Raw genomic sequence first — 12,500 nt, forward strand, 5'->3', positions numbered from 1 at the left:
GACATCAAAATTGATTTACAAGCGCACAGCCGTAAAAGGGGCAATGGGCATCAACAGCAGCAGCATGTCACTTTGCGACATATGTATATTGGATACTAATAAGATAATTGATCTTATTAAGCTCACGCTGTGCGTCTCTCTTTTCTTTTGCCATTCCGATTCCGAGCGGCCCATTGCGTTAGAGCATAAAAAAACGTTCCACTGAAGATCGCCTGATGAAGTGAGGGGGTTACACCTCAAAAGGAGTCAGATATACCGGCAGGCCCAGGTATGGCCGGCCCAAAACCGACTGATACTGATGACACTCATGAACTTATCTTTCTGTTGTGGCCAGTTGTGGCGGTGACCGGTTCGTCTACCAAAACGGGCGCTGAGCGAATTCCACATTGGCCCACAAGTAAAAGGGTCCGCGCCCCGTTACCACCACGACGCGAGTAGGACGCGACCGAAAGGGGTTGCGATATCGGGAACCATAGCAGGCATCGCGGGCCTGAACCGTCATCGGCACCATCACGGTCTACTAAGTTGCAGCAACAATTAATTTAAAAGTCCATTTTTTACGCCCAGCCACTGGTACTGATACCACTCAAAGCCGAGAATATTTGCATTATTTTACTCCAACGAAACATGTTTTTGGATCGTTTTTTTTCTTCAGAACGAGCGTGACGACTTTTCTCATGCGACTTTTGCGCGATCCATTTCCACACGAGGACATTGTTGCTCCACCGTCATCGTCGTCGTCGTCGTCGTCGTCGTCGTTGTCGGTGATGATGGAATGTGTTTCGTGATTGGAGACAAATACTATATTACTGCATAACTTTCACAGTTCTGCACATTATTACTTTAGTAACACGATGAAACGGCGGGCGACGCTGTACTGTCTTCGTTTGTAATGCTTCTAGCAGCTTCAACTGGAAAACCAACGCGAGCGAAACGAAATGCACATAAATCAGAGCATGGCACGTGCTGCGAACATCCCGCCGGACGGAGACAACGAATTATGGGCTTCACGGCAGTGGCAGTTCTCTCCTGTGTGGCACGGCAAGACGCCCGTCTCTATTAGAAGCGATACAATTACTTACATTGTAGCGCCAGGACAACGATATGCGACAAGTTTCCTTTAAAATCATAGCTGAATGTTGACTTTAAAACATGGTTTTTTTAACATAGCTAATCTAGAATGTTTTTCTAAAGTATATCTAAGTCCAGTGTCGAAGAAGTGAAACGCATAAATTTTCCTCCAAAATCTGCATTAAATCTGCTACGAGCTACAGGGCCAATCGCATACGGCTTGAAATGTTTCTTTTTTGTTTCGTTTTCATCGCTCCATTCCTGCGGTCGTTCCTTCGCCCGGATTGTATCATAAAAAGAAGATAATAGTAAAACTTTGCTTCACTTCCATGCTTCGGTTCCTGGCGAGGAGATGCGGTACTTCCGCTGTGTTCTGGCTAGGGAACTTTCGCCATTTTACGCGTCGTCGCTCCCGGAGAGAGGATACCAGCAGAAGAAAGCAGACGCTAGACGACGTATCGTCCTTTTCACCCCATCCACCGACCGGCTGGCCAAGGTCCATGTGTTCGCTCCGGCGACAGATCCTTGTGTCATATCCGAATCCCATAAGCAGCAGCCGCTAGTCCAGCCCGGTTTGTTTGACTTTGGTAATCGAGTAAAGGGCTGGGGTCAAGTTAATCATTCAATTTGTCATGTGCATCGAATGGCAAAGAATGGATTGGCGGAAGACAGATTCTCCGAGACATTGCCGAAGCCCTGGTCCCCGAAAGGTTCCCGAAATATCAATTTCCTACGGTTGGGATGTAATTTGGATGATTGTTGGAATCGTCCAATTGTCCAACGTCGGCAGGGAATCGAAATCGGAACCGCAGTCCGGGACGTTTGTTTGTAATAATTCCCTCTTTTCCCCCTTTTTTCCAATCAAGAAAGCACCAATCGCAGTCGGCTCACGGCGGTTGCCAGGGCGATTTCTCAAGAGAATTCTCCATTCCGCATGTGATTAACCAAAAGAGCTTTTTTTCCCCTTTACCGGTCCGGTCCGTTCCGTCCATTCGTTGTTGGACCGCCTTGAGAGTGTCCTGCCGGTGCACGGCCGGGTATGTGCCGGGTTTAGAACGATTCTCACGATGACGTTGATCGTCTGCCGGAGTGTGCGGTGTGTTGCGTTGCGGATGCGCCAACATCCGATCCATCGTGTCCAGCCACGATCACGATGTGAAACTCGGAGGGAAAAAACCGAACCAAACAGAATTTCAAAATGAGCTGTATAATGATTTAGTAATGAAACCATTTTTTCGCCTTCGTACGTCTGCCCGGTCAGCCCGGTGCACAGGCCGGATCGATGGGAACCAATTCCGTGCGAGCGATTGACTGATTGACTGACAAACTTCTTCCTGGGCCCAAAAAAGGGCTTCGTTGCGTAAAGTGTCGTCCCATCGACGAGCCAAGCGGCAGACGCGACAGTGCTGTGCACGATGCACAGGCCCCGAGCGCGGCACAGTTGAGTAAACAAAGGAATTGCCGTGTTATGAGCTGGACCGACCATCGAAGGGGTCACCATCGGCAGTGACAGTGTGTAAGGCATGTATTAGAGAAATTAAATTAAACATAACTTCGCTGGGAACGTACAATTATGCTCCTTCCGCCGATCTTCTCTCGGCGCACTCCCGCATTTGATATGCAGATCGGGCGCAGATATGCGCCGCCGACAGACAGGCCGGCGGTCTAATAATTGGTGGGCGCGGTGCTGCAGTGATTATTGAATAAGTCGCTCGCTTCTCGAGCAAGTGGCTGCTCTCATCCGCCTCATAAATTATCCCAAAATGATCAGGCCATCAGGGTGTGCGGTCATCTGCTTGCATTCATAATTTATCATCGACTTCCGGCTAGTAAGACCGGGTGGCCACCAACCTGCGATCACGAACTCATCCAGGTAATTGTGACACCAAACCGCTAAATCAGGAAGCCATAAGTGTGACTGGCGATAAAGTGAGCGAGAGAGAGAGAAAAACAACGCTAAACGGTGCAATTTTACATGCAAATTGTCACCACATCGCCTGAGTGGCCCATCGTAGCATAAACATCTACAACACACCTTGGCCAAGGGGGGGGGGGCACACGCCACGAAGGACGCAGTCGTGGATGGATGTCGCGTGGCGTGCGTTCACGCTGCGCTTGCATGGCCATCAATTTGCAATTTTATTGGATTATGAGTGCAAGCACCCTCTCGATCGGGGGTAATGCACATTGTCCTTGCTTTTCCGAGGAAACCTTAGCACCAGCAACAACGGTACACCGACGCCAGGGGTCGAGCGCGTGGTCCAGCACACTGGCACTAGCAGCAGCAGCAGCAGCAGCAGCATTTTTATGCTACCGAATGCCAGGAATTGGCTCCGTTTCGCAGATTTCACGGAATCGTGGACATCTTTCGCCCACCCCCTGGCCTAGGTCGATACATAACCGATGGATTAGAGGCCAGACTGGATGGCTGCGCATAGCGAATGTGCAAAAAAAAGTGTCGAACCAGCAACTGCCACGCTAGGACCGTAACGTGTCGATTAACCGTTTTATCTTCATGCCACATTAGGCGAAAGGAGCGTGAAAGCGTGTCGAGCGCTTGGGCATCACCTTTGGTTCTGCCGGTTCGAGTCGCATAATGTGTAGAACTTTGCTAAACTTCTACTTGGTCGAATCTTTGCGCGAAATGAGGAATGAAACACTTAACGGCCAACATCAGTGGCTCTCCCGTTATGATGGGAAATGTTGAATTTTATGCTCCCATCAAAAGTGTCTCCTGTTTGCCACCAAGAGGGCATCTCTTCAGAAAAACAGAAAGAAACCCATCAGCAAACACATATCATTGGCTTTTGATGGGTTTTGTTGCGTCTGCGGTCAGCAGACGAAAAGATGAGAGCACGGTGGCAGGATCGCCATTTCGAACCAAACTTTCCTCACCACAATTCACCGACAATCGATCGGTCCGATTCCCGTTGCCGTTGGCGGTCTGCTCATCTGCTGCCTGCGAAATCGGCGCGATCTGTTTAATCTTCTCAAGGGCGCCCGAGGACCGAGCGCGATTCCGGGAAATTGATTTAGCAGATCAGCAGCGCGCAACATCGATTGATCGATGATGATGATGAGGATGATGCTGATGGTACGGTACAGCAACCAGCAACAAAGTGATATTGAGGTCATTCAACTGAATTCCCTGGAAATAAAGAGTCCAGCAGGCAGGAAGGATTGGGCGCAGTTGTATTTGCTCGTTTGGTTTGCTGCGAAAAGAGTTCTACTGAAAATGGCGCTATGCGGATTCTTCATTGCGCCGGTAATGCAGCCCGTATTTGCTCATTTAAGAAGCCGTCGTTAGATTGCGTCAGTCCCAGTGTCCCCCGTGTCCATCCAAAAAACCAAAGTTTTTCCTGCATTTTTGGCAACCGGTCTAGCGAAGAGCAAACAAAAATGTGGCCAAGCTTGGCACCGGTATGCCCGGCTCATATGTGATGTGTGCATTATTGGAAAAGGATCGCAATAAAAACTCACAAATCTCGTCGGTCGGACGGTCGGTTGGTCGGTTAGTTGGTTCGGTACCGCACGTGCCGTGGATGGATTTTGCTTCCTGATCTGTAGGCCTCCAGTGTGGAAACACATAAATGAAGAAAATTTTAATAAAGCCCCTTTTGCCAGAGCTATTGCTATTTAGGGCAGCCCAGCATAAACAGAAACATATACCATACTTTATCAATCAGAGGTCGTGTGATAAGCTATCATAATCGGCAACGGTATGTTGCAATCTGTTGTAATCTACGAGAGTTTTCTGGAGGCTCTATCGTAAGAGCAGTTCACCTTTTCATCAAGGCCTACTGTAATCCTGATACATTATTGCTGATTTTTAAACAGCCATTTAATATTTAGAGAAATTTATCTAAAAGCTAGTAAGAAAAGCTGTTTGTGAGAAAAAAGAATATCTCCAGGGAAAACAAGACAATTAACCGAATTTAAATATTTCCAGGCTTATGTATCGCTTTGGAGAAAAACAAGCATGAGCCTTGCGATGAGTATGCTAAAATCAAAAACGAGCTTTTCATGAATATTTAATGATAACTAGAGCGTAAAGAGTGTTCTGAAAAAATGTTGAACATATGGTTCTTCACACTTTAAACGTTTACTACTACTACAATCATTTTTTTCTAACTTTCAGGATTTCCCGAAATCAATTTGCAGACACAATTTTCCTTCCCCATCAGATAATCTAGTGCACATTTGTTCACGTTAATTTTTCTTGAAACTTAATGCCTAAATGGTGGAGAGATATCAACGCAGAGAAGCATAATGTTGTTGATTTCTGTACGATTTGTTGTAGTGTAATCCAAAGCCAAGAACTTAAGGGCAGAAATTGTTAAAAATTAATAAACTAGTCAATAAAAAAGACGATCAAAAAAGCGATACAAACAGGCGATGAACGACGAACATGTGACGAACAAAAGATGGCGCCAGCACAGCCACAGCATTAAACCCTTTAGCGCACGAAATCCGTTCAGCTCGGAGTCGGGCCTACTCGTTCTTCGGGCCGCGCCGACTTCGTGGAACTCGATGTGTCGCGTGCTGTGCGCCATCATTGTCCTCTCAGCTTTCGAGCGGTCCGCATGTCTGCTCGAAGGAGACGTACATTATCACATCGCATCGCAGAGATCTCGCGCGACCGGTGTGCATTTCGAAGCCGGGAAGCTGCTACCGAAGTGCTGAAGTGCCATGAAGCAACAAGGCCTCCCCATACTTGGGCGTGTTTGGTTTTGAGGTGCAACATGGTGGAGAAGTAAAGTGTGAAAACGTGCATTTTATCTGCAATCTTTGGCGTGAGTGTGGCTGGCGTCTCGTCGGTGCACGTGGGAGCACCGTGTTTGCCCATCGTGATTGCACGTGTTGGTGAAGAACGATCGACGATCGATCGATCGATCGATTGAGGTTGCAAAATTTAAAACAATCTTTACCGTCCATTTGGCCTCTTGGTGCTCCGATCATTAAACGCGTATCAGTTGATGACTGCCGGTAAAGTGATTAGTGAAAGTGGACAAAGTGTTGACAAAAATATTAAAGAAAGAAGTGCAGTGCGAAAAGCGAAACAGAATTCTTTCGTGACCACGGATTGAGACTAAAGATTTTGTGATTTACACGCAGCACCAGCGCGCTCGAGAGTTATCGTCTTATGCTGCAGTCGCAAATCCCCGGCGTGCATCGGCCTATGCAACCGAGCATCCTCGCCTCTCTTCGAGCATCGTCGTTTCGTGTCACGGGCGTGAATCACCACCACGGTAGACACCGAACCACGGGGGCCATTTGCCATTTGTTTGTCTCTGCTCTGCTCGGTTGCTAACTGCATTTCAAATGCAATTAAAATAGATTACCCAAAAAGAACGTGCGTGCGAGTAGGGAGTGTGCGAGCAAAAAAGAACAATCAATCGCTTGGTTGATGCAGGATCAGGACGGGAACGAAAGTGTCCAAAAAACCCCCCCTGGTCTACCCGTCACACCGTTGAACAAGCTGAAAGCGTGATTTATCACGCGGCAATATTAAAGACGATCACACCATTTGATCGCATTCTGATCGACCGGGTATCGTGCAGCATCTCGCCCTGTTAGTAGTGCACTATAGAAAGGGAAAGAGAAGAGAGAGAGAGAGAGAGAGAGAGCGGGAAAGAGAGCGCGCTAGCGAGTGAGTGTGTACTAAGTCAATGCTAATCGGTTGCGGTGTCAAATTGATCGTTAAGATTGGCGGTGATCAGATATCTCGTGTCGGTTACGCGATCTTCACGCACGCAGTCTGGCGGAACCCCATCGGCGACGTATGACTTAGAATGATGACGACAATTTATCGGTACTGATTCGCGCTCGGTGTCTCGTGACCACACTGGGGTTGTCTCGCGTAAACTGAGCAATGTTGTAGCGACGTGAACGTGCAATTAGTTTCGAACAGTTTGGCCGGTTCGACCACGTCCGTTTTGGGGTGTTGGGTGCTGCTTCGTGGAAAACCATCGGGACAGGCGGCGAAGGCGACGGCGTTGACAAGTGACGCTCACTAACGGGCAACTGAGATCGAGTTCATCGGCCACTGGTTTTGACCACGGCGTGTAGTTGAGCGGAGAAACTAGAGCCAGTGCTAGGAGTCATCGATTTGTCCGATACATCCCCGTGGAATAGGTCATTGGTAAGTGCGAACCCGTTGTGTATGTTGTACGCTCGCTCTCCAATTACGAGTGTCGCCCCTGGTTTTTCCGGGAAGCTATTGGTACAGAAGAGTTTGATTTCGTGTCCACCAACGCCACCAACACGGTACTGGCGTTCTGCCATCACGCGGCTTTTCCGCAGAAAACGGGGTCACACAACTTCAGGCCACCATTCCATCGATCCCGTTTCACGAAGAATTCCAAATTCTTGACACAAACGAGGCCTACAGTAGAGTGATGTAAGCATCTTCGCTCTCCGATGCTAATGACCAAACGATAAGTTCTAGATTCTAAAACACCAGAATGGCCACGTAAGGCGCACGTATGGCGCGACTCCCGTGCTCCGCAAAGGGTGTGATGCAATTGCTGCCATTAGAGTTTATTTTCCCATAAAAATCCGTGGGGTGTCGCGGTCGTTTCCGGCTGGTAACATGACGAGCCTAGTCCCGGCAGGCCATGGTTTTTTTTTCTTCCATTTCTCGAGAGAGAGAGCTACAAACGTGCCCTGCGCTGCGTGTGCGTCTGGCACGTCTCCGAATAGAACCGTTGCCGCGCTGCCATAATTGGCGACAAAAAGCCGGGCCGTGCCAACACGGAAATGTCTCGGCTCGGCCTCGGTGGTTTCGTGTGGCCGATCGGTTTGGAACTATTCATAAACAAATCATATACACGCCTAGGCGGCCCTTTAACCGGGCACGGGGTGGGGTGTTCTAGGTCCCAAATCGTGCCAGAGAGACGTTCAGGTTTCTAGTTCACAGGGATGTCTGGTTCCCTCTTTCTCTCTTTCTCTCTCTCTTTCATTCTTGCTCTATCTCTTTCCAGTCTAGGGGTGTCTAGGGAACGGATTTGGACACCGAGCATCTTATTTCAATTTTTGCATCCACTTTCAGCGACGCACTGCGCTCCTCGGTCTTCTCGCTCCTGTGTCCGATGAGCGACAGCTAAGCGCCGGCCTAGCAGATAGACAAGCAGGAAATAGAATCACTAGCAACTAGCGTCCCCCCCCTAACAAGAGCACAAATATGTCAACCAGACCCCCCGGTACTGGCCGCAACCCATCGTCCTCCTCCTCATCATCATCGTCCGCGTCGTCATCGTCGTCGCTGTCGTCGATCGTCTTATTGTTGCACGTGCTGCTCGTGTTGTGGCCGGATGGGTCCGACGGTGCGGTACGCAGTGGACGTGTTGGTGGTCAGTTTTCCAGCACACGACAGCGTCCGCCCAGTACGGGCGGTAAATCGAACAACGAATTGCGCCACCTCCAGCACTTGCCAGTGTCGGTGCTACCGGCGGCCCCATTCCTCCCGATGCATCCACGGTTGCCCGGAAGGGGTGGCCGTGGCGGCCAGGGAGGGAAAAGTTATGCTTGTCCGCAAGATTTGACGCAATCCTTGCCGGCAACATGGTCGGTTGCGGTGGCGACACCCTTGATGGAAGATAGGACCGTCCCGTTGATCGTCGATACCAGCCACCGTGCCAACGATACGGACGATACCGAGGACAGCAGCAGCAGCAGGAACAACATGGAACCCCAAGCCAAGAGGTACGTACGGTATGTGGTTTAGAAGTGGAACTGGCGCCCGAAAACAAAAAAATGGTTGGCGTTTTCATATTTCATTCAATTTCGCATTCGCCGCGTGGCGTCGTGTTCGTTGGCGCCTTCAATAGTCCCCATCGCTGGCACCCTGACTTCCTGGCCTGTGGTCTGCGGTGCCGCGCACAGAAAAATGCACGCCCAGGGCACGAACAAGAAATTCCCTTTTGACATGCTAATCAGCCATTAACAGGGGGCCGAGGAATGGTCGGTGGGGGGGGGGCTTTCAATTATGTCATTTCCGGTATGTGTTTTAAACTAAAATTTCAATCCACACTGCTTGGTGTGTACTGACAGGACGTGCGCATGGAGATATTTTGTCCGAAAGCATAGTTTTTTTTCAAGATTTTCCTGCACATGGTGTTATCCTTTTAAACAAACAAACATGCACCTAAAGGCCTCCAGGTACTGGACACTGTCTTGAATGACTTCTTGCTGAAGCCAGGACAATTCTCAGGACAACGAGAACACGAGAGCTGTCTGCCCTTTCCACCGTATGGTGGCCAGTGAAGAGCCACCGGATTGTAGGAAGGATACTAAAACAACTTATCACTCCACATGCCTTGCTTGCGGTGCCCAGCTGTGACTAAAGGACCGACCGACAGGCCGTAGCGATTCCCGGGGGCCTACACAGTAATGATCCCGTGACGCACTTCCCTTCCGGCGACCAAGATAAACAACCAACAACAATTCTTCCCACCAACCCACCCGGGAAGCAGTAAAGTTCATCAGACGGCCAGACCAAGGAGTAAGAGCAGTGCCAGCGAAAGTAATCTGATAGCATTTGTCGTCATCGCCGACGTCGTCGTCGTCGTCGAGAGTGACCCGAATTCCGGTGGCAAAACATGGGAGGTTGGTCAATTCCTTTGCCTCAAAACAGCAACAGCAAAAAAAAGAGGGAAAAAAGGGGGATGATTGGCCTGGTGGTGTGGCTTGAAAGTAGCTCATTTATCTCTCTCCTTCACTGCGACCACCGAACGAGAGGAAGATGAGGTCTGGACCGATGTTTACCACATTTTCGCTGCCGTTTACTTAGAAAAGTGGAACCAAAGAAGGAAAGGGAGAGCGAGAGAGGGAGAGGGAGAGACAGACCTCCCGGAATGGTGGTGGGTTCTTCGATTTGATCGACGACCATTTCGCCCCGGCCCCCGGGACACGATGGTGACTGCATCCTTCGTCGATGTCGAAGGGTCAGTATATGCAGAAGACGAGACAGGCAAGTGAAAGCGACAGACGGACGGACGGAGGGCGAGGGGGCATTACTGTGTCCAGGATGAGGGCGCCATGCAGCACTCGAGTCGGGACGGACAGTGGATGCATTTCTTTCCTGGACGCCACACTAATGGAGATGCGGAGATGAAGAAGAAGAAGTAGATGATGATGATGGGTACTTTTTCGCTTGACAGTAACGTCAACAGAGACAAAGTAAATGCACACAGCAGCCCGGCGGACGAGCCATCCCGTCTAGCGGACCGTGTTCTAGTGCTGCAGTTCCTTGGCGACAAATGCAGCGCCAATGGTCACTGCAGACGGACATTACCGTACTGCCACTGCCACGGTCTCGGCCGGTCTTTCGTGTAAAAGCATCTCTTTTGTTCGATTGTTGTTTGTAAACGGGAACTGATAACTCCCCTTCAAGGATATTACTTCCTGGCAGTGGATCAAAGCAAGCTGCTGCTGCTGCTGCTGCTGTTCAAGTGTTTTCGATGGAATTGCCTGTCTGTCCACGGATATCACGGAGCATGGGCCGGTGTCATGCGAACAAATTTGCTTTTTTAATTCACTCCTCGGAATGCACTCTCTGGGTACACACTACGACGGCACGGCAGTTAATGAGATGCAGTCGCCTTTGTCCCAGTCGGACTGACGATGATGATGCAATTGTATCATGCAGAGTGAGTGCACTCCGCCCATGTCATTAGGCGCCATTCTGCACGCTGCTCAACATGCACAACAATTAGTCGTTTAAATTCGTGCACAAAACCAGGTCCAGGCCCAGGTGGGAGGGTGTGTAATGCGACGTAATGCGACATAATTATGGAAACGGGCACCCGTTGCGATGACATGCGATGCTGCGATGCGGACTGTTTCCGCGCGATGGCAATTCCAGTGCGCACCAAACAGCGATTCCGGAAGTATGGATCGTCTTCGCTCATTGGCAGCAATCCTTGCTTGCTGGTGGTGTTTCTTCTGTTGGTTCACTCCCTGCCAGGGTATCGTTTTCGTACGGATGAAAAACGAACGTGGACCAACGGCTGTGGCCGCCGGTATACAGTGTCTGGAGTTGCTGAGTGAAACCTACTTTCATACACCCGAATCGACCCAGATCGAAAACATAGTGATCTTCTACCTCAGCAACCGGAGCTCCCCGGCACGTGAGATTCTGCTGGGCTATCTGCACGGCCATCACCGTGGGTACGATGAGAACGGTGGCAGCCAGTTTCAGCTGCGGTTAATGTCGGACGATAGCCAAACGGCAGCGGGCGCACTGCGAAGGGCACAGTTCATGGACCACAAGCTGATCGACTACTACGTGATCGTGATCGATGATTTCGACGGTTTGCGCCGTGCACTGGCCACCATCAGCTCGACGGTTGCGTTCAATCAGCGCGGGAAATTCATCGTGCTGTACAACAATCCGAACGATCGTGACTCGGACCGGCGGACGGCGCACGAGATCCTGCAGTTTCTGTTCGTCGGGTACCACTCGGTGAACGTGCTGGTCGCGTTCGCTACGGATGCCATCAGCTACAACGTGTACACCGGTGATCCGTACCACGGAACCACCGACTGTGGCCGAATGAAACCGATCAAGGTGGCGACGGTGGTGAATGGGAGCTTTTCCAACAATGCGCCACTCTCGAGGGCCGCGATTAACATCCCGAAGGTGCCGCCGGAAATGGAATCCTGCACGTTTCTGCTGTGTACCCGTGTCGCACCACCCTTCATCGATTGGGACTGTGAGCGGGGGCTGGAGTTGCAGATCATGGATCTGCTGCGGGAATCGATGAAGTTTAAGGTAAACGTTTCGTGCAACGAAATGGATCGCGGTGAGCTGATGCCTGGCACTGATGGCAATTGGACGGATTTGCTCGGTTTGGTGCGTGCGGACGAGTGCGATATCATTGCCGGGGGTTTCAATCCGGATTTCGATGTGCACGAAGCGTTCGGTTGGACCACGGTGTACCTGCAGGACCACTACACGTGGTTCGTACCGAGGGCGGGCCTGGAGAAACGCTGGAAACTGTTGCTGTACATCTTTGAGATTACCACCTGGGAGGTGTTTGCCTGTGTCGCGTTCCTGTCTGCCTGTGTTTGGCGCGGCATTAGCCAGTTCGTACCGGAAGTTCCTTCACACCGGCAACTGGCCCTCTGTCTGCTCTACACCTGGAGCACTTTCCTGGGCATTTCCGTTCACAATCGGCCACATTCTCACTCGTTGCGGTTGCTGTTTATGGCGTTGACGCTGTACAGCTTGAACGTTACCACGATCTACACCGGTTTGCTGATCAATGTCATCACCAATCCTCCGTTGGCTCACCAGATCGATACGATCGAGGAGATCATTGACAGCGGTGTACCGATCGGTGGACGGCTCGATAGTGAAGATTGGTTTATGAATAATTTCGAGGAAGATCGTCTCGTTTCGGAGCGCTACAACGTATCCTCGGCTT

General features: G+C 50.3%; 1 protein-coding gene across 1 annotated transcript in view; it reads left to right on the top strand.

Annotated features, from left to right (window-relative positions):
• The first annotated feature begins 6,112 nt into the window (after positions 1–6,112).
• LOC126574900 (uncharacterized) overlaps positions 6,113–12,500 on the top strand; it is a 9,731-nt gene continuing 3,343 nt past the window's right edge. Inside the window, exons 1-2 of the mRNA XM_050235312.1 lie at positions 6,113–7,213; positions 8,123–8,775. Of these exons, the coding sequence (XP_050091269.1) occupies positions 8,255–8,775 (521 nt within the window). The 5' untranslated portion in view covers positions 6,113–7,213; positions 8,123–8,254. The remainder of the gene's footprint in view (positions 7,214–8,122; positions 8,776–12,500) is intronic.

This window comes from Anopheles aquasalis, chromosome 3 (assembly GCF_943734665.1).
Source record: "Anopheles aquasalis chromosome 3, idAnoAquaMG_Q_19, whole genome shotgun sequence".
NCBI lineage: Eukaryota > Metazoa > Arthropoda > Insecta > Diptera > Culicidae > Anopheles > Anopheles aquasalis.